The sequence below is a fragment of the Tursiops truncatus genome, chromosome 2 (genome assembly GCF_011762595.2).
Source record: "Tursiops truncatus isolate mTurTru1 chromosome 2, mTurTru1.mat.Y, whole genome shotgun sequence".
NCBI lineage: Eukaryota > Metazoa > Chordata > Mammalia > Artiodactyla > Delphinidae > Tursiops > Tursiops truncatus.
In genome coordinates this window covers 121,966,370-121,993,711 of record NC_047035.1, presented here as the reverse complement: position 1 = coordinate 121,993,711, position 27,342 = coordinate 121,966,370, and the positions used below count along the sequence as shown (strand labels likewise).

Here is a 27,342-nt window from a genome sequence, read left to right as displayed (position 1 = left end):
TGTATCCTGCAACTTTACTGAATTCATTTATTCTAACATTTTTTTGTGTGGGATCTTTATGGTTTCCTGCATATTCATGTCATCTATGAACAAAGATAATTTTGTTTCTTCCTTTCCTATTTGGATGCCTTCATTTGTTTTTCTTGCCTGAATGCTCTGACTAGGATTGCCAGTACTGTGTTGAAAAGAAACGGTGAGAGTGTGCATCCTTCCCTTGTTCCTGATGTTAGAGGAAAGGTTTTCAGTTTTACACCATTGGGTATAATATTGACTGTGGGCTTTGCTTATATGGACTTTATTATGTTGAGGTAATTTCCTTTTGTGTCTAGTTTGACTTTTTGTTATGAAAGGGTGTTTGTCAAATGCTTTTTCTGCATCAGTTGAGATGATCATGTTATTTTTGTCCTTCAGTTTGGTAATTTGGTGTATGACATTGATTGATTTTCATATGATGAAGCATCCTTACATTCCAGGAATAAATCCCACCTGGCAATGGTATATAATCCTTTTCAGGTGTTGTCAAATTCTACTTGCTAGTAATTTATTGATTTTTGCATCCATATTCATCAGGGATATTGGCCTGTATTTTTCTTGTCTCGTAGTTCTGTCTCATTTCAGTATCAGGGTAATGCTGGCCTCATAGGTAAGTTTGGAAGTGTATGTATCCTTCTCTTCATTTTTTGGGAAGAGTTTGAGAAGTATCGGTGTTAATTCTTCTTTAAATCTTTGGTAGAATTCTCCAGTGAAGCTATCTTATCCTGGGCTTTTGTAGAAATATATTCATTTTTTTCCTAGGTTATTCAATTTGTTGGTGTATACTTGTTGTTAGTAGTCTCTTATGATTCTTTTTATTTTTGTGGCATCAATTATAATTTATCTTCTTTCATTTCTGATTTTGTTATTTGAGTCATTTCTCTTTTTTCTTGGTCTGGCAAATGATTTGTTGATTTTCTTGAAATTCTCCAAAAACAACTCTTAATGTCATTGATTATTTTTTCATTTGTCTATGCTCTATTTCATTTCTCTGTAATCTTTGTTTCCTTTCTTCTGAGTTAGTCTGTTTTTCTGGTTCCTTGAGGTCTAAAGTTAGGTTGTTGATTCAAGGTCTTTTTTCTTTTTTAATGTGGCTGTTTACCACTATAAACTTCTCCAGTACTGCTTCTGCTGCATCCCATACATTTTGGTATGTTGTGTTTCATTGTTTGTCTCAAGATATTTTCTGATTTTTCTTCTGATTTCTTCTTTGACTCATTGGTTGTTCAAGACTATGTTGTTTAATTTCCATAAATTTGTGGATATTCAGGTTTTCCTTTTGATTTTGATTTTTAACTTCATTCCATTGTGGTTGGGAAAGATACTTGGTATGATCTCTGTCTTCTTAAATTTTGTTAAGACTCGTGCTCTTTCCTGGAAAATGTTTTATGTGCAACTGAGAAAATGTAGATTCTGCTGTTGTGTTGGAGTGTCATTTATTTGTCTGTTAGGTCCATTTGGTCTATTATGATGTTCAAGTCCTCTGTTTCCCAAGTGATTTTCTGTCTGGTTGATATATCTACTATTGAAAGTGAGGTACTGAAATGTCCTACTGTAATTGTGTTACTGTCTATTTCTCCCTTTGATGCTGTTAATGTTTGCTTAGTATGTTTCAGTGCTCTGCATATATATTTATAATCGTAGTGTGTTTCTGGTGAATTGACCCTTTTATTATTATATAATGTGTCCTTTGTTTCTTGTGACAGTTTTTGACTTTATTTTCTTATATATAAATATTTTCTTTATTTTCTGATCATATGTATCTCTTCCCTCTTTCGGTTATATTTGCATAGGATGTTTCTTCTGTTCTTTCACTTTCTGCTTGTGTATGTCCTTGTATCTAAAGTAACTGTTTTGTAGACAACATATGGTTGAGTCTTCTTTTTTAAATCCATTTAGCCAATCTATGTCTTTAGATTGGGAGTTTAATCCATTAACATTTAAAGTAAGTACTGATAGGGAACGACTTACTATTGCCATTTTGTTAATTGTTTTTTTGTATATATTGTAGTTATTTTTTCCCCTCTTTTTCTCTGAGATGCCTTCCTTTGTGTTTTGTTAATTTTTTTTTTTGTAGTGACATGTTTTGATTCCTTCCTTTCTTTTGTGCATCTTCTATAGGTATTTTCTTTGTGGTTACCATGGCAATTACATAAAATCTTACAGTTGCAATGAAGTATTTTAAACTGATAACAATTTCAGTTGTGTACAAAAACTTTACTTCTTTACATCTCTCCCATTTTTGTTAATGACACAAATCACACCTTTTTATATATCATATCCATTGACATATAGTTGAGTTTTTTAAATGTTTTTATATTTTAACTCTCTACCTGAATTAAAAGTGATTTACTCACCACCATTATAATATTACAGGATTTTGTATTTGTCTATAAATTTACCTTTACCAGAAAGCTTTATGCTTTCATATGCTTTTGTGTTGTGTTTTGTGTCCTTTTGTTTCAAGTTGTAGGACTCCCTTTTGCATTTTTTGTAAGGTGGGTTTAGTGGTGGTGAACTATCTCAGGTTTTGTTTATGCTAGGGGGTCTTTATATCTCCTTCATTTTTAAAGTCAGTTTGCCAGATAGTAAATAGTGTTTTGGTTGGAAGGTATTTTTTTCCAGCACTGTGAATATGTCATCCCACTCCTTTCTGGTGTGGAAGGTTTCTGCTGAGAAATCTGCTGATAGTCTAGTGGTAGCTTCCTTGTACATGACCAGTATTTTCCGTTTTGTTGCTTTCAAGATTTTTCTTTACCTTTGGCTATGGACAGTTTGATTATAATGCATCTTAGTATGGGCCTCCTTGGGTTCATCCTAGTTGGAGTCCTTTAAGCCTCTTAAAATTAGATACCATTTTTTTCTTCCTCCTATTTGGAAGGTATTTGGCCATTATTTTTTCAAATAAGCTGTCTGCTTCATTCTCTCTTCTCTTGCTGGTATTCCCCTAATGCATATATTAGTCATCTTGATGATGTCCCATAAGTCCCTTAGGCTTTCTTCATTTTTCTTTTTCTTTTCTTTTCTTTTTTTCTTCTGACTCAAGAATTTCAAAGACCCGCCCATCAGGTTCATTGATTCTTTTCTTTTGCTTGATCAAATCTGCCATTACCTCTTGAGAATTTTTCAGTTCATTTATTGTATTCTTCAACTCTAGAATCTTTGGTTCTTTATATATATATTTTTTGATATTCTCATTTGTTCATGCATCATGATTTCATCTATTTTTCTCTGTGTTCTCTTGTAGTACTGTGAGTTTCTTTAAAGCAATTAGGCTGAATTTTTTGTCATTTAATTCACACAGCTCTGTTTCTTTAGGTCATTTTCTAGAACTTTATTTTGTTCATTTGACTGGGTCATGATTCCCTGTTTTTTTATGTGCCTTATTTTTTTTGTTGTTATTGATGTGGATTTTGCATTTGGAAAACAGCTTCTCTCCCAGTCTTTATGGTCTGGCTTCATAGAGGGGAAGATCACCATCATTCAGCCTAGCTAGAGATTCTTGGTACCTCTAAAACCTTTTAGGGAGTGCATCTTCTCTGGACTTGTGCTTGTAATTTCCCAATTGAAGAGGTTTATTGGTGTTTTTTCAAGAGCTTATAGTATTTTGCCTTCTCTTGTGTCTTTCTGTAGCACTTACGGTTCTCTGAGCAAGCCAGAGAACTGTCTTTTGTTTTCCCTAGGCATCCAGTGTATGCTAGTTCCATCAGTTTTCTGAGTTAGGCAAGACAGAAAATAGTTCTTTGGGCAGCCCCCTTGAGAATGTTGGACATAATTCTTCTCTTTTTTTTTTCTGTTCCCAAGGGTGATGCTGCAAGTTGGGCTTTTCATCACTATTGTGAACTGTGCCAGTTTGAGGAGGGGTTGAGGCAATTGATATGAAACAACTTTTCTTACACATTTCTGGCTGGTTTAGGCTTTGAGCTTGCTTGAGGTACTGCAACTTTCTAATTGGTTTTGGAGGTTTCCTAAAAGGTTTTGGGATCACATATAAGTCAGAGTTTCTGTGGGGGAATCAGTTCTGGTGCTTCTTTTTTCTCCATCCTGCTGTCCTTTCTGGTTGGCTGGTTAGTTTTTTTTTTTATCTTTGTTCAGATAAATGTAGTAATTCTACAGTTCAGTTGATAGGAATGCACCTATAAGCTCATTTATCACCTATACAAAGCTAACTTTGATGTGTATTGAATCTTTAGTATAAATTCAAAGTTAAGTCTTAAGAATTTTCTCACCCTAACACTGAAAGAACTCTAGGTGTTTCTCAACAATATTTATAAAAGCTATTAAGTTTTTTAATAACTCCAAGGTTTTCTTAGCTCCCTAACCTCCTAGAAAAGATTATTTTATAAGAGTGATCCAGTTATCTAGAATGCAGAATAGTCTGCCAACCAGACCTTTATCACAGAATTTACAGCATATTGCCTGATCCATGGTAGACACTCAAGTGTATAGTCAAGGTACAAGTTTTGTCTTGATTGTCTTTGAATCAGAAATAAAAATCAAAGACCATATTTCATGATCATCACAGAGAATTAGTAGTTGCTCTACACTAATGCCAACGTGTACTTTGTATTCCTTTCCCTTTAGGATCTTAATTGGAGGGAGGTGGATGGATATATTTTTTATTTTGTTTATTCTTCACTCTAAAATGTCACACTGTTTTAAAAAACAAAAAGTTTTTTTAAGGTGAGTAATTTTGTATAAATATTTAGTTGTACAGTTGTGTTTACTGTATAATAAACTCTCTAGGCATTGAGATTATAAGCCTCAATAAAAGAATACTCAGGAGTTATTACAGTAAACATATTTCTAACAGTAAAAAAATACCAATTTAAATAAAAACTTTTTTTTGTGAAAACTGTATCTTATTCTATAGTTAATGGCTTGTTGCTTGGATCATGGTAATAATGAGTTCACAATTGAAATAATCTAATAATTCACTCAAATCCATTGTAATAGACCCAGCCATAAACCTGATCATGGCTGTGTCACAGATGTATTTTTGGTCGGATCTATTTCTGTAAGGCCTAATACTATCTAGGATGACATTGGTCGTTCTTAAAATTTTTTTATGTTAAATAAAACTTTGGGGAAGGGGTGGAGGATTTACAAAGGCAACATCCTAGAAGGAACAAAGGTGTTCTACTTTCTTTGAGGCTAGTAAGCAGTGGTTATTAGCTTTATAGACTGATTATATAAGCCTTGGGCCCTTTTCTGTTTTATCTCTGGCTTCTTGATTCCTCACGTCTTCATTTGACTTCATTTTCAATTAAAGCCCCTCTACTTAACGTTCACATGTTCTTTTGATCTTTGCCTTTTAATCTCCTTTCATTATTCTGTACTTCCTCCACCAATAGTTCTTAGGTTGCACGTCACAGTTAATATTTCTTTTAAGTTCTGTCGTTTTGTATTATAATTAACAGTCATGTTTGCTCACTGTTCACTGATACATCTTCACTTTCTGACAGTTGCTTTTTTTTTTTTGGCCATGCCATGCAACATGTGAGATCTTTAGTTCCCTGACTAGGGAATCAAACCTGTGCCCTCTGTGTTGGGAGCTCAGGGTCTTAGTCACTCGACTGCCAGGGAAGTCCCCTGACAGTTACTATTTTTATTTCTTCATTTTCTTTGTTCTTGTATTCATTGTTTATTTTCCAACTTCCTACTAAGTTCAATTTAAGATCATTTTCCACTAACATCTCTTATATTGTTGGCAGCTGTTTCAGTGGTTCTGATTCCAGTGGTTTGCCATTGGTATAGGAACATTAAACATACTTTCCTAGTATTTGTGTCCTCGACAGGCAAATTAAGTTGCTGTGTATAATGTGGTCAGAGTTTAACTCTTGTATTTATCATTATTATTATAGGGTTTTGTTTGTTTTTGTTAAGTACCGGACTGTTCCAAAAACAGAGTCGGCAAATGTGGTATTAGTACCATTGATGATGTTGACATTGGTTTTCCTTTTCCTCCCCTGATGGCTGAAACCATTTCCTCTGCCATTTGATCTGCTGTCTAAAAAGTTACAATACGGCAACAGTATTTTCCCCTAGTGTTTTACTTCGAAAACTTCCAAACATGCAGGTAAATTGAAAGAATTGCACAGTTGATGCCATATGCCTGTCATCTACATTCTACCTTTAATATTTACAGTGCTTTATCATATGTCCACCCTTCTATTTATCAATCCATCTTCCCCCCCCCCCATACATTTCAAAGTTAATTGCTGACATCAGTACACTTCCCCCTAAGGTGAAACCATTTTTAAAAGATTTCCGCCAAGTTTTCTAGAGTAACTCTGGCTCTCTATATTATTATTCCACAGAACATTTATTTGTAGGACTGTCTCACTGATTCAGTCATAGAAGTAAAAGAAGTCAGTGGAAAGTATTACCTGTTTTCAATGTGTAAGTAATCTCAAGAGCGTTGAGAGCGCTATCACTAAATGTCACTTGACTTGATAAGAAAAAATCCCTTTGTAAAAAATCAGTATATTATAAAGTATAATACTTGGTTTGTTTTTTACATAGAAGAAAAGGCAGTGAGATGTGAGGAAATTATAGAAAGTTAGCCATAGCCCCTCTTGGGGTAGTTTTGAATGACAGATAAGGTGTCACTAAAGGGGACCCCATTGGGAAAAGATGTCTCTTCATTTCTTTCCTTTTTTCTATTTCACTTTCTTCTTCTTTTTCTCTCCTCATCTCTTCTTTACCTTTCTTTTTCCCTCTCTCCTTTGTTTTTTGAAATCATACTTGAGGGAGTTATACATTTTACTGCATAAAATGATTTGCTGAGGGAAAAGAAAGAGTAGGAGGCCATGTGATTGGATGGAAGTGTCACTGGAGGGCAGAAAGCACAGTCTCTAAATTAAGAGTTGGGAAATTTTTTCTGTAAAGGCCAGGTGGTATTTATTTTAGGCTCTGCAGGCTGTACAGTCTCTGTTAAAACTACTCAACTCTGCTGTTGTAATGTGGAAACAGCAGTAGACAATATGTAAATGAATGAGCTTGGCTATGTTCTAGTAAGACTTTGTGGATGCTAAAATTTGAATTTCGTGTAATTTTTACATGTCACAAAATGTTATTCTTTTACTGACTTTTTCAACCATTTAAAATTTAAAAACCAAACAAGCTATAAAAAAATAGGTGGCATGCTAGATTTGGTCCATAAGCTATGATTTGGCAACTTGATGTATAGGGATTAACCTTGTACAGGTTATTTACCAAAATGTCATTATTAGTGTACATATTCCCAATGTAGAGCTTTTTTATGTGCTCTAAATTAGATGGGGATACAGAATTATATACAGGTAGTTCAAGGTGTCACTGAAGTGAGGAAAGAAGAAAAATACTTGGTGTAGTTGATTCCACTAATAACATGGAGGTTCTGTCTTGGCCTCCTTTCAGTCCTGTTTCATCAGTCTAGCTGCCGTTTCTAAGTCTTGGGGCAGCAAAGCAGATCAAATAGAGGGGCCTACTTTTATATTAAATCTACCCTTAGTGGTATTAAAATCCCAAGTTTTGAGTCAAACCTGGGTTCAGATCTCTTACTAGATATGTAACTTGTTAGGTAGCAGCTCTGAGCATCAGCAGAATGCAGGTTAATATAGCTAATCATAGACTTGTGAGGATGCTAATAAAAATTGTAACAATAATGGTGGCTAACTATGTGCCATAATTACTATGTGCCATGCAGTGTTCTAAACACTTTATTATATATTAACTCATTTAATTCTCTCACAGCCATAATAATTCTTCTGTATGCCATCATTTTTAAGATGAGGAAACTGAGACACAGGAAGTTAAGTAAACTCATTCAAGGTGACATAGTTATTAAGTGGCAGAGCCAGCATGTGAACTTGGGCAATCTGGCCTCAGAGTGTGAACTTTTAACTTCTAGGGTTTATTGTCGTCTAAAGCAAGAACATCTGTAAGCCTAGCACGTAGGTCTTCAACAAATTATAAATATATTAAATTTACAGAATATAGTGCTACCTGTTCTTCAGGAAACTGTGTTCTTGTGTGATACCAGGTATGCATAAATTTGAGATTCAAATTATGATTTTTCAGAAGGCATTTTACTTTTTTCAATTACACATTATTTATGGGATTTTTTTTCCATAAAAGTTTTTAGTACTACTATTGTTAAGAATTATTTTGAAATGTATCACCTGTAAGACAATATAGTAGAAACGACTTACACTCTGAAGCTGGAAGACCTCTGGACTCCTGCTCTCATCCTAGTTCTGCACTTTCCTTTGTGCAACCTTGGATACGTGATTTGACTCTTTCAGTTCTGTCTCCTTTTTTGGCTGTGGCCTGAAGATCATCCTCAAAGTCATGGGATTCAGATGAGATAACCTATGTGAAAGTCCCTTGCAGTGTGTCCAGTATGTTACCAGGCATTCAACAAATTATAGTTCCTTGCTCACCTCCCTATTAACAGATTTAGAACTGAAAGGAGTCTTAAAGATGGGAAACTTAGGCCCAGAGTTGTTCAGATAGTACAGCTACTTTGATTCTTAAAGCCGGTTTTCTGATTTCTCAGTCTTGTTCTGTTTTTAATGTTCACACTTGTTTATGTATTACATTCAGAAGCATTATGTGTATGACCGGTATTTTTTGGTTTGTTTGTTTTTTTAGGACAATAAGAAAAATAGCTAGACTGTTTTGGTATTTTGATTTTTGAAACTAATCTTTAAAAACTCATATGGACAATTTAGTAAACCTTGAGGCCATTCAAATCATGTATATGAAGTTTTGAAACCACTAACATTTTCCCTTTTCATATTCATTAATTTTAATATACAAGTAGCATGTTATAGAAAAAATAAATTGCAAGCAAAATGATAGAATAATTTAAAAAACTGATTCAATCACATTATTCAGGGAAATGACGGTTAACACTTTGAAATAAAAATGGCTTCATATGACACTACTTTGTAACAGTCTTTTACAATTAAAAGATCAATTAGTGATCTATGCCAAATTCAGATCTTGATAATTTTTGTTTATTCCATTGTGTGAATGGTTATCAGTTCATTTTAGTAATCTATTTTTGGGCATGACAATTTTTTTTCCAGGTTTTGTAGAAACAAAATTGTCCAATTATTTTCACCCAAAATGGGATCTTTGATTCATATGGTTCATCCTCTGATTCATTTTTAAGACTTTTGATAAATGTTCATAATTTTCTTCCAGAAAGGAAATACATACTTATTTACATTCTCACTAGGGAAAGCTATAGCGTTTTGGAAGAAGAATAGCAGTGTATGGTATAAGCCTTGTAAATTCTATATTTCTCTTTCTTTACATGTTGTCACTTTAGTATTTTGCACAGTGATATATCTGAAATAATACGTTTTAATTTTCAGGAGTGGAATTGTTTATAGCTACATATAATAAAATATCTAAGTGCGTTTTGTGGGTTTTTCTTTTTTCTCTGTTCGCATGCATTGAGTGGTAAATTTGCATGGAACATATGAAAAACAGCACCAGAATGAATTGAATGTGTTTGAGTTATTACTGTTTGTCACTTACCTTGATAGTTTAGAGACAAAGTCCTACTTTTGACACAAAATTGGACTTACTAGTCTGTCTCTTATTTGTCGTCTTGTAAGTTGTTCAGTTTCTCATGATTAACAAGATGTATCTCATGATTAACAAGATGTATCTCACGATTAACAAGATGTAAATTCTAATACCATTTGCCATTTAGTCCTACATGTTTGTGAGATCATTGTAGGAACATTTTGAGAATTAAATTAGATAAATTATTTTTTAAATAGTTTTGATTATTTGTAGTTTTTATTCCTGCATGTCTATTTGGAAACAAAAGGAATAGCTGTGAATTACGTTTTTTTGGATCCAGTCGACTACTCAAGTTATGGTGATCTCATATCATCAATAGTAGAAGTATAGATCTTAAGAGTTGGAATAAGCCATAGAGATAGAAATTAGTCCAGCTTCTTGCTTGATGAAATAACCCCTTCTTCAATATCCTTGCTAGGTCTGCTAGAAGAGCCATAATGGAACATTAATTCGCATACTTTATGTTCACAAAGTAAGAGTAACATAAGATTTTGCTCTAAAAGGAATTTAAAATATTCCATGTTCCTATGACATGGTATTAATGAGGAAGTTTACTGATACCTTTTGGGTTCAAAATTGTATGTTTTGAGCCACTTTCTTGTAATATAACACAAGGTTTGGATATTTTATTTATAAATTTCTTTTTAAATCTTCCGTATAGTAGATAATGGGGGGGGGTCCTTCTTTGTTCCACATAGAAGTTCTATGTTAACTGTAAGTCAAGTATTTACAGGCTGCTGAAACAAAATGGTGATTATATAAAGGAAAGCTGGATTGATACTTTAAATAGACTCTCATTTTCTTAATGTTAATTTTTAAAGTGATAGAATACTAAAACTCTTAGTCATAAAACTTGTGATTTTCAGCTGTGGTGCTAAACAATTGAAGCACATCAAACAAGCGCCCCTCCACTGCGCCCCAAACCAAAGGAAAGCATATTATATTAAAACAATGATTTTTGACAAGCATTGATATTCTTTATCATATGTCTTAGGAAATAAGTATCACATATTTCACCAGTTAAAAGTTTTGTGTAAATAGTGTATCTCCATTTTCTATACCTCATCTTAATACACAGGTTTATTACTTCAGTGCTTGACTAACTTCTGCCTTGTTGATGATCTGTTGAGCTTTGTACCTGAGAGCTCTACTAATCACTGTGCTTATTGTTTGAATGTTTGGTACAGGAAGCGAGCAGCTGCAAAACATCTAATAGAACGCTACTACCACCAGTTAACTGAGGGCTGTGGAAATGACGCCTGCACGAATGAGTTTTGTGCTTCCTGTCCAACTTTTCGTCGTATGGATAACAATGCAGCAGCTATTAAAGCCCTTGAGCTTTATAAGATTAATGCAAAACTCTGTGATCCTCATCCCTCCAAGAAAGGAGCAAGCTCAGCTTACCTTGAAAACTCTAAAGGTGCCCCTAACAACTGCTCTGACATGAAAATGAACAAGAAGGATGGACAAGGAGCAAGAGATGATTTTAAAGGTAAGACGTTCTATTTTTAATTGAGAATTTTGGACTGAAAACCACATTGGAGATTTTCAAAATGTGTGAGGTGTTGCTGTTTGCTTTTTTTGTCTCATTTTTGACCTTCGGACATGATAGTATGGTGGAATCGATTTTTTATTGTGATAGAGGACAGAACTAATAGTTGAGTTAATGATTTCACTCTGTTTTACTGTTCCGATGATCTTTAATTAGAAGCAGATTATATTCCCCAAAGTTCCTTTGCTAATGGATTGATTAGAAATTTTAAATATTTTCCACTAGGAAAAATGTATTAAGTAGTAGTTAATAACCTAAACTAGGCCACAAAGTCATTTAGATGTTGGAATAGCTGGACTAAATATCTGGCATGCATTTTGGAACCCGAGCACTATACAGTGAAAGTAGCAGACTGATTAGTGGTCTTTTTCTGTTTCTGAAGGCAAGGCAAAATGTTGTTAATAGTTACCTGAGAAATAATCAATTTTTCTTTCTAATGTATTCTTCCTATATCCTGCTCACCTTCTCCCAGGCATTTGGCACGCTCATACTGCCAAGAATCATTACCTAACAATGGTGGTCTTGCCCAAGCCTTATTTTTCTTTCTAAATGATGCTGTATTTCAATACTTTTAAAATTTTTTCTCTTTTTAATAAACTTCAAGCTTTCTTTTTCCCAGTGAAGGCAAATCGGTATTAGAAACAAGTTAATCAGATTTTTGAATGACTGACAGTCCTACCAGAGGTAATTGTATTTTAAAAGAGGAAGCTTTTTGTTTAGGATATATAGAAGTTAGATACTACCTCTAAAGTTTTCAGTAACGTCATTTGAATCAAGTTTAAATTAATTAGTGAAATGGAATTGTGTTAATAGCTTCTACTCTGTTTCCATAATAAAGCTGTTTTCATAACTTTATTACAGCTTATTGCATGAATATTTCTATTCCATGAATTAGCTCACACACCAGATAAATAAGTGAACGTTGTCAATATGTTAATGTGGAAGTTGCATTATACACATTTCCCCAGCAAGTGTGCACCATAAGAACAGCCGTTACTGTGAATGTAGGATGTGCTGCCACAGTTGAAGGCAGGAAGCCATATGGGGGTTATAGTGCAGGATGGACGTACCCATCTTCTTTTTGGCTATGTGGTTCATTTTAGAGGTACTTATTGGGTGATTATCCTCAGTCTTTGTGTACTGTTTAAGCTCAAGTTTATATAATTTAGCAGTTCATTGTACTTTCTTCCAACATACTACACTCTTTCCCCCCTGCGCCCTTTTTCCTGCAACATCTGTATTTACTATAGTATATTTTTACTAGGAATTATAAATATATTAACTGCACTAGTACTTTCATTTTGAGTGTTAATTATATATGTTAGCTCTAGTTACAAAGTTTCAGGTGTTGAATAGTCTGCCCCAAACTCTCTTTTTGCATAAGAATTTAAGTTTAAAATTTTATAGATTGAGTATTTTTCAAATACACATATATCATAAAATATACAGGTATGTCATACAAAAATGTCTCATTTATTGTTTTCTCAGTAGAATACCTCCTTTTATTGATACCCAAACGTTAATGAATGTTTATATTTCAAAATGCAGTGTTTTTTAACTAAGTTACATTTATGTCTGAAAAACTCAGTTTAACATTTTAAACAAAACACCACGTGAATAAAGTATTGGTATATTTTATGTAGAATTAGTAGAATGTCAGAATCACTTGAAGATGTTCTGAAGAGCATGTCATGCCAACAGAGGGTGCGTGGGTCTAGAACGCTGCTTATCCGTAAGATAAGCCATATTTACTACATGCAAGGCAACTCTTTGTTAACGTTATTATTTGATGATTAGGATACAGAGTGTCCTATGTCCTAACTGGATAGTTATTTATAATAGATAGTTACTATGTTTTGGTTACATTTTAAGAAATTAGGTGTTTTTTGTTTTTTGGGCCTGGTCTCATAAGAACATATTATAATTTTTTCCAACTAAAGTAGTGCGAAATAAGCTCCCAGTTAGCAGTTTCACACACTTCAGGAAGAGGTTACTGAAGTTTAGCAGAAGATGCCTAAATATCCTGAATAGAACAAACCTTAAGGATCCGTTCTTAAAGAGTTATGGCCCATAAAAGAAGGTGTTGACAGTCTGGTAGCAAGGACCAAAGATTAGATTCGTGGTGTGATAAAATTTGGTATTTTTGTGGTTCAGTTTTTGGAAGCTGCTCATTCACTGACCATTTGCATTTTGTATTATCTTTTACTATGAAGCAAATACAAAAGCAGAAGTAGGAATCATATTAAGAAATTTTATATGTGTTCATTACAAGTATAAGGGTCCATTTGACACAATGAAGATAGGATTATCTACATGACTCTAAAATTATCCTCTGCCTAAGTATTTGATGACAAGGCTGTCACTCTTTTGATTAAAGGGATTAAGACTTTTGTCAGTAATATTGTTTTACCAGTACATCTTCTTAGAGTTAACAGACAAAATACATCATTTGTTCTCTTTCCTGTAAAATAACATATCTGAATAGTTAATTCAAAATGGCAAAACCTCTTTATTTGGGGTGCTACATTTTTATTTCTTCCACAGTTCGATAATTTTTACTGGCCTGTATGAAAAGTGGTCTCAAAATATTAGTAAACACTTTTTTTTTTTTAATTTGAAGGACAGTTTTATAATTTGTAGAGACCTGTATAGTCTTTGCTTGGGTAATTTGAAAATTATATTAGTTAGCTTATTTTGTACATCTGCTAATAAGAATAAATGATTTTTTTTTCTACTCAAAGTATGAGTTAGTCATATTTGTCTCATTTATCAGGAAAACAAATCCTGAGAAGTCCACCAGTAGGCTTCCACTTAGGTCACTGGCAGACCTGTGTCACATACCGCCCCCAATGCAAGTGAGGATTGGAATACTAGTGTTTAGTTTTCAGTTTCTATCACAATGGCATGTCGGGGTAAAGATGGTGAATAGATTTGGAGTTAGCCAGCCTAAAGTGTCTGCCCAGATATATTAGAGAGCTGGAGGTTGAGAGAGCAGTTTCAGAGGATCACATTTCAGATACAGAACAATGATAGCACTTGCTTTGGAGTTAGAAGTAATTGCAATGAAAATTTAAGTTGATATAGCCATGTAAACTAAACTGCTATTAATCAGGACACAAAAGTCTTGGGGTATTACCCAGCGTTACTCAGCTTTCTGTTAGTTGAGAATGAGATCTTGTGGTCGGTCATTAGAGGTTTCATATCCTTTTGGTAATCGGTTAGTCTTACCTGTCAAACATTTGAGTACTTTGAGTAATGCCAGACATGTTTTATAGTCATTAGGGATCACACACAATGCGCGTGCGCGCACACGCACACACGCTTGCGCACATGCGCACTCCCAGCCACCCCCTTTCAGGGTTTTTGAATTATCTCTGCCCAGAGCATTCATTGTTTTCTTTGCTATTAGAATTGATTTATAAAGTGAAATTTGGTTATCTTCTGTTTAAAGGCTGTTTTCACTTCTTTTATTAATGTAGTTATTTGACTACAGGATTGAAATATTTTTACTTCTGTATTTTCATTTAAAATACAATCGTTTATGCTCCTGTTTATTGCATGCAATAAATTGTTGACTTAAAACATTTTATTTTATATCTAGTAATCTAATATTCATGCAAGTCATAACAAAAAATAGTGTTATTGGGTTATATTTCTCAGCTTTGGTAGGTGAAATTTTGTAATTATATAGGCTTATCTCAGAAAATAAGTGAGAGAATGTAGGGTGGGTTTGGTTTTTTTGATAACATTATGAGGGTAGAGTACATTATAGCTAAGCTAATTTTCATTTTAAAATTGTTAGTTTTTTTCTTTTTTTTTCTTTTTTTTTTTTAGTTGAAACTCATGGTAAGTGCCAGGGAGTTTTATGATATGAGGTGTTGAATCAACCCACTGCCTATTGTATGATATTCCCAACCATTGGGATTTACTACTCTTTGAGTTTGAATGTTTTACATTGTTTTTCACTCCAGTCATTGTACTCGGTAACTTCTTTGAAAAAAGTCAAACATTATGAAAGCTCATATTAAATTGCACAAAATAAATCAACATTTGAGTAAGATGAGAACTTGCAGTTTTAGGAAACAGCATGTTAAAATTCATTTTTGTGTGTGTGCTTGTATTTTCTCGAGTAAGAAAAGTGTAAGAGAAGGAACACATGGAGTTTTTCTTTTTCTGATGTATTTCATGCAGTGGCACTCACCTTAAGCACTCATGCATTCTGTAACCTCCAAACTTACTCTGTTCCTCTCAAGGGAGTATATGTATAGATTTAAATTTTGTTGTTAAAGAGAATGGGAGCTGTAGGTTTATCTGGTTTTGTCTGAAAGCGAATAATAGCAAATGTAAAAAGTCTAATGGCAAAAGCTGACAGTGGAGGCCTAAGCCACTATATTTTAAGACAGATATGAGAAGGAAGTAAAATGAATTCCAGCAAACTGCAACAAACTCTTTCACCCCTGCAACTGTCCATGGCTCCAGAGATTTTTATCTCAAAAAGTCCTTGAAGTATTTTCTTCTTTGTTTCTTCTGTGACTTCATTAGAATTTTAATTTGTTAACATTACGGTAACTCTGAAAATGTGTAGTAAGTTGATATTCAGTCTGGCCTTTCAGGGCCTGCTGTCATTTTTGCCTTTTATGATGTTATTTCTTTATGGGGAAGAATGGATATAATAGAAAATCATAATAAAACTCCCATGGATTTGAATACTACAAGCTGTAAAAACAGTGGTAATATATCATTTTAGGGGGGAGATGGTCATTACGTGTACTTTAAAGACTCTGAAGGCAAGATGGGGAAAATGAAAGGCTTCTCTACTTGTAAGGATCAGCTAGAATACAATATTAAGTAGACCCCAGAAAGAATACTAGCTTATTACAAACAGTGGAAATTTGTTTCTAGCTCATCTAACAGCCATAATATTTTAGACTGGCAGAGAGTTCTGGTTCATGCAGTCATTCAGAGTTGCAGCTGTAATGGCACTATCTTTAACACACGAGTTTCAGAACCATCCTGGAAGCATCATCCCATTAGCCAGAAGGAGAAAAGCATTAGCCTGAAAGTAGCACTTATCTCAAAAAGCTGGGAAAGCTGGAGAATGTGTCCAACTCTGTGCCCAGGAAGGAGACGAAACAGATTTTGGTGACTACATAGTAGTCTGTTTCACTTGTCTGCTCATAAGTTGCCTTCTTCCCACCCTATTGTTTTCACTGCTTTGTAACTATTTCCTGTCACTGTGTAAGATTTATTCCAACCTGGCTGCAGATGGCAGTGTCTGTCAACTTCAGAGCTTATGGGAAATGATATATTAATCCTTCTCAGTCACCCACAGAATGGCCACCCTGAAAAAAAACTAAGACTCAGAAAGGAAGACTCAGAAAGGAACTAGTCTGGTTTTAGGACAAGGGCTGTTTCCAAAAGAGGACTCTGAAGAGATCTTTATTAAAACCTTGCCTTCCTAGTCTTTTGAAACAGAGTAGTGAAATAAGGAAGAAACCTCTCAGAAAAATAGTGGTGTTTCTGCTCCAAAGTAAAGCGAAGTTGTAAGAGGTATATTGTGATGAGTCGGCACATGATATCTTGGTTCATATTTACAGTTAAAACTGCACGTTAATATATACCATCATTGTGAAAATGAGCTTGAGCTCATTAAAAGCTATATATAAGAATACATATAGAATGTAAAAGAATGAGTAAAGTTGTTAATATTAGTAGTACATTGAAAAAAATAGGTAAGCATATTTTGTTGGTTGAACCTAAGTATTAAGATACTTTTTAAGAGTTGTAAATCATAAATGGTATTTATTGCAAAATGTTTGGCAATTTTATTTTTCACTAGAACTTATTAAAAGAAAGCAAACATACATATATATTATGAAAATAAATGTTCTCTTTTTTCCTAATTTTCTAGATGTGACTTACCTAACAGAAGAGACGGTATATGAAATTCTAGAATTATGTAGAGAGAGGGAGGATTATTCCCCTTTAATTCGTGTTATTGGAAGAGTTTTTTCTAGTGCTGAGGCATTGGTACAAAGCTTTCGGAAAGTCAAACAACACACCAAGGAAGAACTGAAATCTCTTCAAGGAAAGGATGAAGACAAAGATGAAGATGAAAAGGAAAAAGCTGCATGTTCTGCTGCAGCTATGGAAGAAGATTCAGAAGCATCTTCCTCAAGGATAAGTGATAGCTCACAAGGAGATAACAACTTACAAAAATTAGGTCCTGACGATGTGTCTGTGGATATTGAGGCCATTAGAAGGGTCTACACCAGATTGCTCTCTAATGAAAAAATAGAAACTGCCTTTCTCAATGCACTTGTGTATTTGTCACCTAATGTGGAATGTGACTTGACATATCACAATGTATACTCCCGAGATCCTAATTATCTGAATTTATTCATTATTGTCATGGAGAATAGAAATCTCCACAGTCCTGAATATCTGGAAATGGCTTTGCCACTGTTTTGCAAAGCAATGAGTAAGCTACCCCTTGCAGCCCAAGGAAAACTGGTCAGACTGTGGTCTAAATACAGCGCAGACCAGATTCGGAGAATGATGGAAACATTTCAACAGCTTATTACATACAAAGTCATAAGCACTGACTTTAACAATCGAAATCTAGTGAACGATGATGATGCTATTGTTGCTGCTTCCAAGTGCTTGAAAATGGTTTACTATGCAAATGTAGTGGGAGGGGAAGTGGACACAAATCATAATGAAGAAGATGATGAAGAGCCCATTCCTGAGTCCAGTGAATTGACACTTCAGGAGCTATTGGGAGAAGAAAGAAGGAACAAGAAAGGTCCTCGAGTGGACCCACTAGAAACTGAACTTGCTGTTAAAACTCTGGATTGTCGAAAACCACTTATCCCTTTTGAAGAGTTTATTAATGAACCACTGAATGATGTTCTAGAAATGGATAAAGATTATACTTTTTTCAAAGTAGAAACAGAGAACAAATTCTCTTTTATGACATGTCCCTTTATATTGAATGCTGTCACAAAGAATTTGGGATTGTATTATGACAATAGAATTCGCATGTACAGTGAACGAAGAATCACTGTTCTCTACAGCTTAGTTCAAGGACAGCAGTTGAATCCATATTTGAGACTCAAAGTCAGACGTGACCACATCATAGATGATGCCCTCGTCCGGGTAAGTTGGGCTACTGTTTAAAAATTAGTACTAGATTGAATACCTAATGATGGGGAGACTGTGATACAGTTCAGTGAATTCATTTTATAAGTGACTCTTTGGGGGGAAAATGTATGTATATGATTATATAGTATAGGAACACATGGACTTTTTTATTGTAAATGTAAGTACTATATTTTTGTTGCTCCTGTCCAAGTTCATAAATGTTCCACAAAATATTGGTTGTCTTGTGTCATGATCACTCTCTCTTTGAAAAAGAATAAATTTTCTAAATCTTGACAACTAACCCCCAAAGTTTTGTCATTCAGAAGAGAAGTGGATGTTGCAGAGCACAGAAACTAGGGGGTTGTGGAGATACCCAATAATAAGTATGAATGTAAAGTCTTAATAGGGAGAAATGGTAGAATAAAACCACACCATGAAATAATAAGTGGTGTCTAAAAATGCCATCATGTGAGGTTGAGTATTGCATTATTGTGAGGTTAATGAAGTGACCCGGGCAGGTGGTGCATGCTGCTGCTAGGAGTTCCTGCGGGGTCACTCAGAAGGTCCCTGTTTGGCACTGCCTGACTGTAGTAGTTTCTTCCTACTTAAATATACATATGGACTACACCAGGTCTTGGAGTTGGTTGGAACTTCTGGGAAAACAGCAACGATTCCAGGAATCTTGTAATTAGTGATGTCTGTATTATCAACCCAATCCAGGGAGATTGAACTGGGAGAATACTGAGAACACAGGTACCCACCTTCTAGTTCCCTGTTTCTCCAGATGGGTTGCTTTTTGTTCATTCCTTCCCTCCACAGAAAATAAGAATTTTAGTGCCCCCATTTAAGAATGTAAGCCTTTCCAGAAGACAGAAACCAATTGCCAATCACATTGTACCAACATTTACATTTGTTATAGGGTTCTTTATCACAGGATTTTATTGTATTTATAATATTAGATGTACCTGGCATTGCTAGTTCTTTTTCATCAACTTCAAGTAAAATTTAATGGCAACTAAAATTAAGATATAGTCAGTCTTCTATACTAATAAAGGAAAAGAACCCATGACACAGATAACTAGAAAGTAATGAAATTTATTTCAAAATATATTTTAGTTGTAGAATGGATTTATCTAAATCTGAGAATTTATAAAACTAAACCAGTGGAAAAAGTTGTTTGACATCTTAGAAATTTAAAAGTTGCAGAGGTTCTGTGCTTCTTTTCTTTGTTACCGTTTTTTTTTTTTTTTTTAATACCAAATAGGTCTCTAATGTTGAAAAAGGATTCTTCATTATTTAAGCAACTCAGGCAGTTTTTCACCAGAGACAGAAAGGGGCAGTAGTTGCTTAGAGTAATTATTGCTTGCTTGCTTTCTGGTGCCCTTTTAATTTTACTTTAGTAGTTTTGAGCTACATGAATAAGTCTGACTTAATATACTTAATAACAGATCATCACACAGCCAGCAACTTATTTTCCATAGTTTAGCAGAATGATAGGGTATTGTATAAGGGTGTGATGATATTTTATGGAAAGCACGTTGAGGTCTATCTATGAATTTCCATTGTTAGAGCAGAACTACAAATCCCCAAACTACACATTTTATCTTTGTCTTCTTGGGTTAGGATCTTTTCATCTGTTTCCAAAAGCTGTACCTGGCCTTTAAAAGCAATGAAATTACTCTCTGTGCCATTCAATCCAGAATTTTAAAAAAAAGTCTACCTTTCTTAGCTGCCTTCTCAGAAATCTACTGAGCCTTACTGTCTTCCCCCACACCATCCCATTTCCCCCCCCAGTAAAGCAAGACTAAGAACCTACGAAACTTTAGGTGCTTATTGTATACTTACTTTATTCTATTTTTAAAATTATCCTCTAGAATTTTGAGGAAACAACCATTTTAGTTTATAAGGATGTCCTTTGAGCAAGTGTTAGGGTAAAGTTAACTGTGAGCTTTTAAATTATGCTAACAAATTGTTTTTTTAGTGAGTTCAGCTTAATTATGTCAAAGCTAAATATTATCAATTTACCTATTATAAACTAGGATTCACTAGATAATATCTGTACTTGAATATTACCACTTCAGAAACCCTTTGTGTGAGGCACTTTGCTAAGCAATAGAGATGTAAAGATGAATCATGACCACTGAGGAGCTTCTTAGGGGTACACATTAAGCAGATTTTACTGCTAACTTTCTTCCTCCCATCTCGTCCCTCCCTTCCTTCCTCCCCACTCCCTCCCTCCCTCCCTCCCCTTCTTTCCTTCTTTAATAACACAGCGTGAAAAGGTTAAAAAATAAAAAGCATCAGAATAGGTCTTGGAAGTCAAATTGATAATCTGCCAATTTTGGGGAAACATTCCTAGCAGGTGATGATAATGATAAAGTTATAGTGTTTTAGTAACAAAAAGTAGTTTAAGGTGATCCTCTCAGGTACACTCTCAGAAGTACTGATGGATTTTCAACATCTTATTCCCCAGTAAGATCTACTTTGCCTTTTTTTTTTTTTTTTTTTTTTGCTGTACGCGGGCCTCTCACTGTTGTGGCCTCTCCTGTTGCGGAGCACAGGCTCTGGACGCGCAGGCTCAGCAGCCATGGCTCACGGGCCCAGCCACTCCGTGGCATGTGGGATCTTCCCAGACCGGAGCACGAACCCGTGTCCCCTGCATCGGCAGGTGGACTCTGAACCACTGTGCCACCAGGGAAGCCCTACTTTGCCTTTTTTAAGCCTCATCTTTTTATATAACAGTTTGACAAACAAAATAAACCTATTGACCACTTTCTTATGACCTGCTAATTTTGAACTACAGAGTAGGGTCAGGAAGAGAAGAGGAAATGAGAAACTTTGTGGTGTGCTCAATATTAATAATTAAATAATCAAGGTTATAGGACCTTAGACTTTAAGAGCTAAAGGGAGCCTTGGAGCTCATCTACTCGTTAGTTTATAAATGAGGCCTGGAAAATAGTGACTATTTCCTGGAAACAATGGCACTCTTGAGTATTTCTGTTGGGTCTTATTTTTCAGTTATTAATTGTAAGACTGACTAGCTTGGAGGGAGCGGTAGTAACTTAATGATTATAGATTTTTTTTTATTTAAAGAAAAATATATTCCTTGCTTTCATGTACCATATAATTCAAACCAGAGTAGCAAATTGTTTCCTAACTGGAGTTTTTAGAGGAACTGTTTTTGATGACAATAAGAGTATTAGTGTTTACAATATTTTATCAAACCTGAGATATCTTCACTGGTTGTAGGACACACTTTTATTTTAATACAGCTAAAAAGAACAAATGCTGCCAATTTAGTTTTGAGACGCTGTCAATTTTATGTTATATCCTGATTTCAGAGACGTTAAAATATGAAAACAAAAGCAAATTTTAAAAATCAATGAAATGTAATATATAAGTTGTCTTTCCACAAATAGATATCAGAATCGTTTAAAAACTACCCCTACAGGGGCTTCCCTGGTGGCGCAGTGGTTGAGAGTCCGCCTGCCGATGCAGGGGACACGGATTCGTGCCCCGGTCTGGGAAGATCCCACATGCCGTGGAGTGACTGGGCCTGTGAGCCATGGCCGCTGGGCTTGCGCGTCCGGAGCCTGTGCTCCGCAACGGGAGAGGCCACAGCAGTGAGAGGCCTGCGTACTGAAAAAAAAACTACCCCTAACCCTTAAATTACTGGAATATTTCTCCCTAGGACTTATTTTCACTACTTTTTGTTGTTCCGTAGGAAATAGTACAGTGATAAACGGGCTCAGAACTCAGCTTTCATTTGAATGAGAACGATCCTAATGTGATGAGGTTTTTATGGTATTTTGCTAATAACATTTATCTATTTGTGTGTTCTTTTAAATTATCTTTTAGATAATTTGTCATTTTTTTCTTAGACAAAACATCTTCAAGGTAAGAAGATGTAAAAAAAAATTTTTTTTAATTACCTTTTATGTTAGGAAATTGAGTTAAGGGTATGAGTATTTTGGAAGACAGTGTTGCTTGTCTGTGAGGTGCCCCAAACTGCCTTCATATCTGAATGAGAGATTTGTTGAAAAAAAAAAAAAAATCCAAAGTTCAACCCTCTAGAGATTCAGATTAGGAGCTCTCGTGTATAGCCTAGGAATATATATTTCTGTTAGTAACCCCAGGTATTCTGATAAAGCCAGACTGGAAACCAGTATTTGGGAGATGGCTGTTTGTACAAGTTTATATATACATATTTATTGAGGCCATTTTTATATACAATTACATGTTTAGGAACTGGCAGGCTTTAAGAGAGTGATGAGGATTGTAGGCATAGGGGTAAGGGGTGATATGAGACTTGGTTCAGATTAGTCAGGGAGTCCTAGAATTTTGAGTAGAGATCTAAAGACCAAAAGAAATGGCTGTGATGTAGAATTGGATAGGAAAGTCCAAAAATAAGAACTAGAACATATTAAAGGTGATAGGTACAAATGCAAGCCCTACTGCCAAGAGGTTATGCTCAATCTCTTCTAAAAATCACTCACTCATTTTATTCTGGGCTCTGCTATACCAATACTGTCTAACCCAGTCCCCAGCATTTTTCTTGATAGACACCCTTAGTTATTATTGAAACAAAACTTGATTCTTGTCAATTGACCTACAGTGCTTTAGGAGTAAGATTATTCTGTGCTCCTTTAGGTATGTTTAATTGTATCATCTACATTCACTATATTGTGCTTAATGCAATGGCCATTATAGTTTCTTAAGATTTATTCTAATTGAATTGAAGAATTTCATACCTGATTTTTGTCCTTTAATTAGAACAAGAGAGTGAAATAGATCTACATAGATTCATCGTAAAATAGTTTAAAGCAATGAAACTTGTCAAACTTCTTAGTTGTTACATGCGAGGAAAATGAAACTCAGATTCTGACCTACAGAAATTAATAACAGAATTGGAAGTAGAACTCAGGGTTCCTGGTCTCACAGGCAGATGTGATTATATGATTTGGCTGTTACCCAGACATCTAAACTTTATGTTTAAGATAAACAACTTTTCCTAATCTCTTTACAGAGAAATGAAAAAGCTAAATATACCCAGGTGATCTAAAAATCTCATTCCAGTCAATAGTTTTAATGTACTCACTAGCAAAGTGTTTAAACGTAGATTCTAGTAAGTTGACTGAAGTAGTTTAAGCCAGCCATTCTTATGGATCCTAAGCATTCTTAAGTATTAGGTCTGTTTTATCTGAATACTGCTACTTCTACTTAAATATCCATACCATTAGGAATTTTTTTTTCGACTATGAATCAGGATACATTTGACATAATCTGTCTTTTGCCAGTCTCCATATTTAATTAATACAAAGTGTACTCTAAGAAAACCTATATGTAAAAATCGAGGTCTGTGTACTAAATGAATTTAATTAAAGGATGCATGCAAATTCTCCTTTTTCAGACTGTTCATTGACATATGCTTCCAATTTCCAAATATTCTCCTGCCTTCAAGATAGTTTTTGATTAAAAAAATTGAATTTTAAATGGTATGTGTCTATTACATAAAGTGATATACCTTTACTATTTAATTCTTAAGTCTTCTCTAATTGAACAATGAATTAGAAGTGCTTGTTTTTAAGAAAAATAAATGCAGTCCATTCATAATGGCCTTTGTCAAAATAATTATTGCTAAATTTTGTTATGTGTTTGTTACCACAAATGTAATTTTTATAAAAGATAGGCTACTGATGTCATAAATTATACCATATTTTAGAGAACCATGTAGTATATCTGAGAATGATAATCTAAAATAAATAATAATGGGAAATTTTCACCCACGGAATTCAGTTGCAGTCTGTTTTTCAAGCCATTCTTTCTGTGAATATTTACATTTGAATATATCCTGATTCTAAAAATAATATATATTTATTGTAATAAAAAAAGATTGAAACATACAGAAGAGCATAACAATGAAAATCACTCAATATTTTAAAAAAGATTGTTGCTAGTCATTGAGGAGAGGCAGTAAAGCATGGTAAAGAGCTTGGTGCCCGGACTAGAATTTCTGTTCTACCATTTACTGACTGACTTGAGCAAGTTTATGAATCTCATTACTTCAGGGTATGCATCTGTAAAATAGGGTTAATAATATTACCGACCTGATAAGATTCTTATGAAGATTAAATGAGTTGATACGTGTAAAGTGTCCTGGCATATTAAGTGCTATATATTGTTTTGTTGTTAATACCGGAATATTTTTGTTCTGTTATAGCTGAGTCGTTAAATTTTCAGCCAAGCCTGAAAAAAATTTGAGAGCCAATAAAACAAACGTAATAATAAGAGCTAGTATTTTTTTTTTTTTTTTTTTTGTGGTACGTGGGCTTCTCATTGTTATGGCCTCTCCCGTTGTGGAGCACAGGCTCTGGATGCGCAGGCTCAACGGCCATGGCTCACGGGCCCAGCCGCTCCGCGGCATGTGGGATCTTCCCGGACCAGGGCACGAAACCAAGTCCCCTGCATCGGCAGGCGGACTCTGAACCACCGCGCCACCAGGGAAGCCCAAGAGCTAGTTTTTATAAAGAATTGTTGTGCAGGGAATTCATCTGTGCTTCGCATACATTAACTTATTGATATATTTTTATGCTCATTTTACAGATGAAACTAAAAGAGATAAAGTGACTTGTTTATAATTATCATAATAATAGAACATATTGCATTAAATTCTTTTGGCATTCAAGGTGTGGAACGGAGTGAAGATTGGTGGGAATGGAGAGACATGTAATATTTTATTAAGACTGAAGATAAATTTGCTTCACCTGTGATACGAAGTGTCTTGTGTGGAGCTAAGACTAGAACACGGGGCCTCTGAATTCTTTAGAAACTACACCAAATTCTTTAAAAAGTATGTCACATTGACACAGAGTCAGCTCTCAGTTACCAATGTTAGTGAGGAAGAGATACAGGACACATAATTAAATAACAGATAATTATTTTTTTCCACCTTGGAATAGCTGTACCTGATAGAAGCAGGTTTGTCTTTGTGTTGTAAGGGTGTACATAAACATTGATGTACATTTCTATAACACCTAGGCAGGTGGAAACTGGGAGAAGGAAATTAGCAATGCGTTTCATGGCAATACAGGATATTGGCCTGATGGGTAAACCACATTTGAGCTAAGATGATAATTCTGACTTAGTCCATGGAATTCTTTATAGCCAGTGACTTGAAACAGGTTTCCAACTGGAACTATTTTTTTTCCCCTAAGTTATTTTCAAAATTTGAGACTAGGCTATAAAATCAAATTGAGAATTTTTTGTTCAAAGAGTAGAGGTGTTTTAAAAGGTAACAGTATGATGTGTTATCTTAATATCACCCACTCTAGAACTCTTTCTCATACATTCTTATTAAGCCTTCACAACTTCGCAGTGTGAAGAATACCATCCTAATTTTTTTCCCCCTTTGCAGATGAGGAAACAGGCTCAGCTGAGTTCCTTGCTAAAATTTAAAGGTTAAAAATTATGTTAAGTGACAGTTGGGACTAATGCAGAGTATTTGACTCAATCTTTCCACAATGGCACTGTCTCAAAGATAAATTATCTTAATACAACTTGGCATAAAAATGATTTTGCAAATGGTAGATAACCACTGTTGTACGGGATAGACATTCCTTAAAGCTAAAGATTCTAAATTCACAGAATCATAGAATCCAAAAGTCGAAGATATCCAGGAGATCATTTTGGCTTTGTTCAAATGTTTTTGATTGCAGCCCCTAGTAAGAGATATTTTACATAGCATTCCAGTACTCATGTGCATATCTGCCTGTACATATAATTGAAGCAAAAGTTTCACAGAACAGTAGGTGCCAGTACTTTGTGGAATGCATTCTGATTTTTTCCCTTATTTGGTTTTCATTACATGGATTGGACTACCCACTAATGAATTGCAGTTGGCAGCTTGAAAAACATTGATCTAGGGCAACTGACCTGAATCATGAATTTGTGAGATTTTATTTTATTTTTTATAGACACACTAGAATGTACAAAATAGTGCTGTTACTTAAAGTAATTACTTTAGGACTGACTATAGTACACTTACTCTGATGATGTTTGCATTGCTCAAAACCATTTTAAAGATTCTAATTGGAATAGTTGCAAAAACCTGAACACCCTTAAATATGTTCTGTTTTGACAGATTTAAAGTCACTTTAGCAAATAAGGTGGATGATCAGTCAGGCATGCTGTTAGTAAATTTCAGACACATAAGACAACAAATTACAGTATAAATATTTCACATTAGAATACAGTGTTGATTTTATGATTAATCTCAATAACTGAGAGCAATCATTATATTATTCTATAGATACAAAAAGTATTTGGGAAAGATTTATAGTTGAAGAAATGTTGAAACTGGGGTTTGATAACTGTTAGAAGTTAAGAGTAAGGATATAGGCAAGTGTATGTCTCATCTGCTTTAAAAAAAAAGTGGATATAAAATATGTTCTAATCCATTAAAATGGTAATTTGTACCTAAGGTGCTATTAGGAGACCATAAACTGCTTCCCTAAATGTATTTTTCTTAATTGAAATTGTTTTATTTATGGTTTAATAGATATTAAGACTTAATTCTTGAGTTTCTATTTTAGTAAACATAAAGAACTACAAGTGAACAGTTTTGAAGTCAAACTTCTATAAGCCGTTGTTTCTCCTGAAATAATTTGAGTAGTTACTTAAGGCATTTTTGTTATCTTGACTTTTTTCCATGTCCTAATCTTACTGCCCAGGTTTGTTATATACATAATTAACAGAAAACCTAATTCTAATTTTCTACTGTATGTTAATTTCATAACAGATCAGTAGTTAGAAAGTAACCCTTTAGAATTGGATGCCGGTTTTTCTTCTGTCCTATTTTTCCATTATCTGTGAGACTGAATCTTTGCCTTCGCTGGCTTTTTACCAGTTTGCTTCCTGTTTCCATTTAAAATATATCAAAAACGTTATCTTTTATTTGCTCCCTACCCCTACACCTTATTTTTATTTTCTTTCATCCTAATACTGGCATTCACCTTTTCACTTTATCTTTT

General features: G+C 34.5%; 1 protein-coding gene across 9 annotated transcripts in view; it reads left to right on the top strand.

Moving 5' to 3' along the window:
• Window positions 1-27,342, top strand: part of UBE3A (ubiquitin protein ligase E3A) — a 97,183-nt gene that overhangs the window by 47,527 nt on the left and 22,314 nt on the right. For 8 of the 9 annotated variants that reach the window (XR_012330242.1, XM_033852055.2, XM_004316755.4 and 5 more), the window contains 2 exons: window positions 10,806-11,110; window positions 17,082-18,328. Coding sequence is in view for 8 of the 9 variants with exons in the window: in XM_033852055.2 (XP_033707946.1) it covers window positions 10,806-11,110; window positions 17,082-18,328 (1,552 nt within the window). In the remaining variant the exon portion in view is untranslated. Of the gene's footprint in view, window positions 1-6,361; window positions 6,436-10,805; window positions 11,111-17,081; window positions 18,329-27,342 lie in introns of those variants that run through there. The other variant, XM_019945853.3, reaches the window with a different exon arrangement.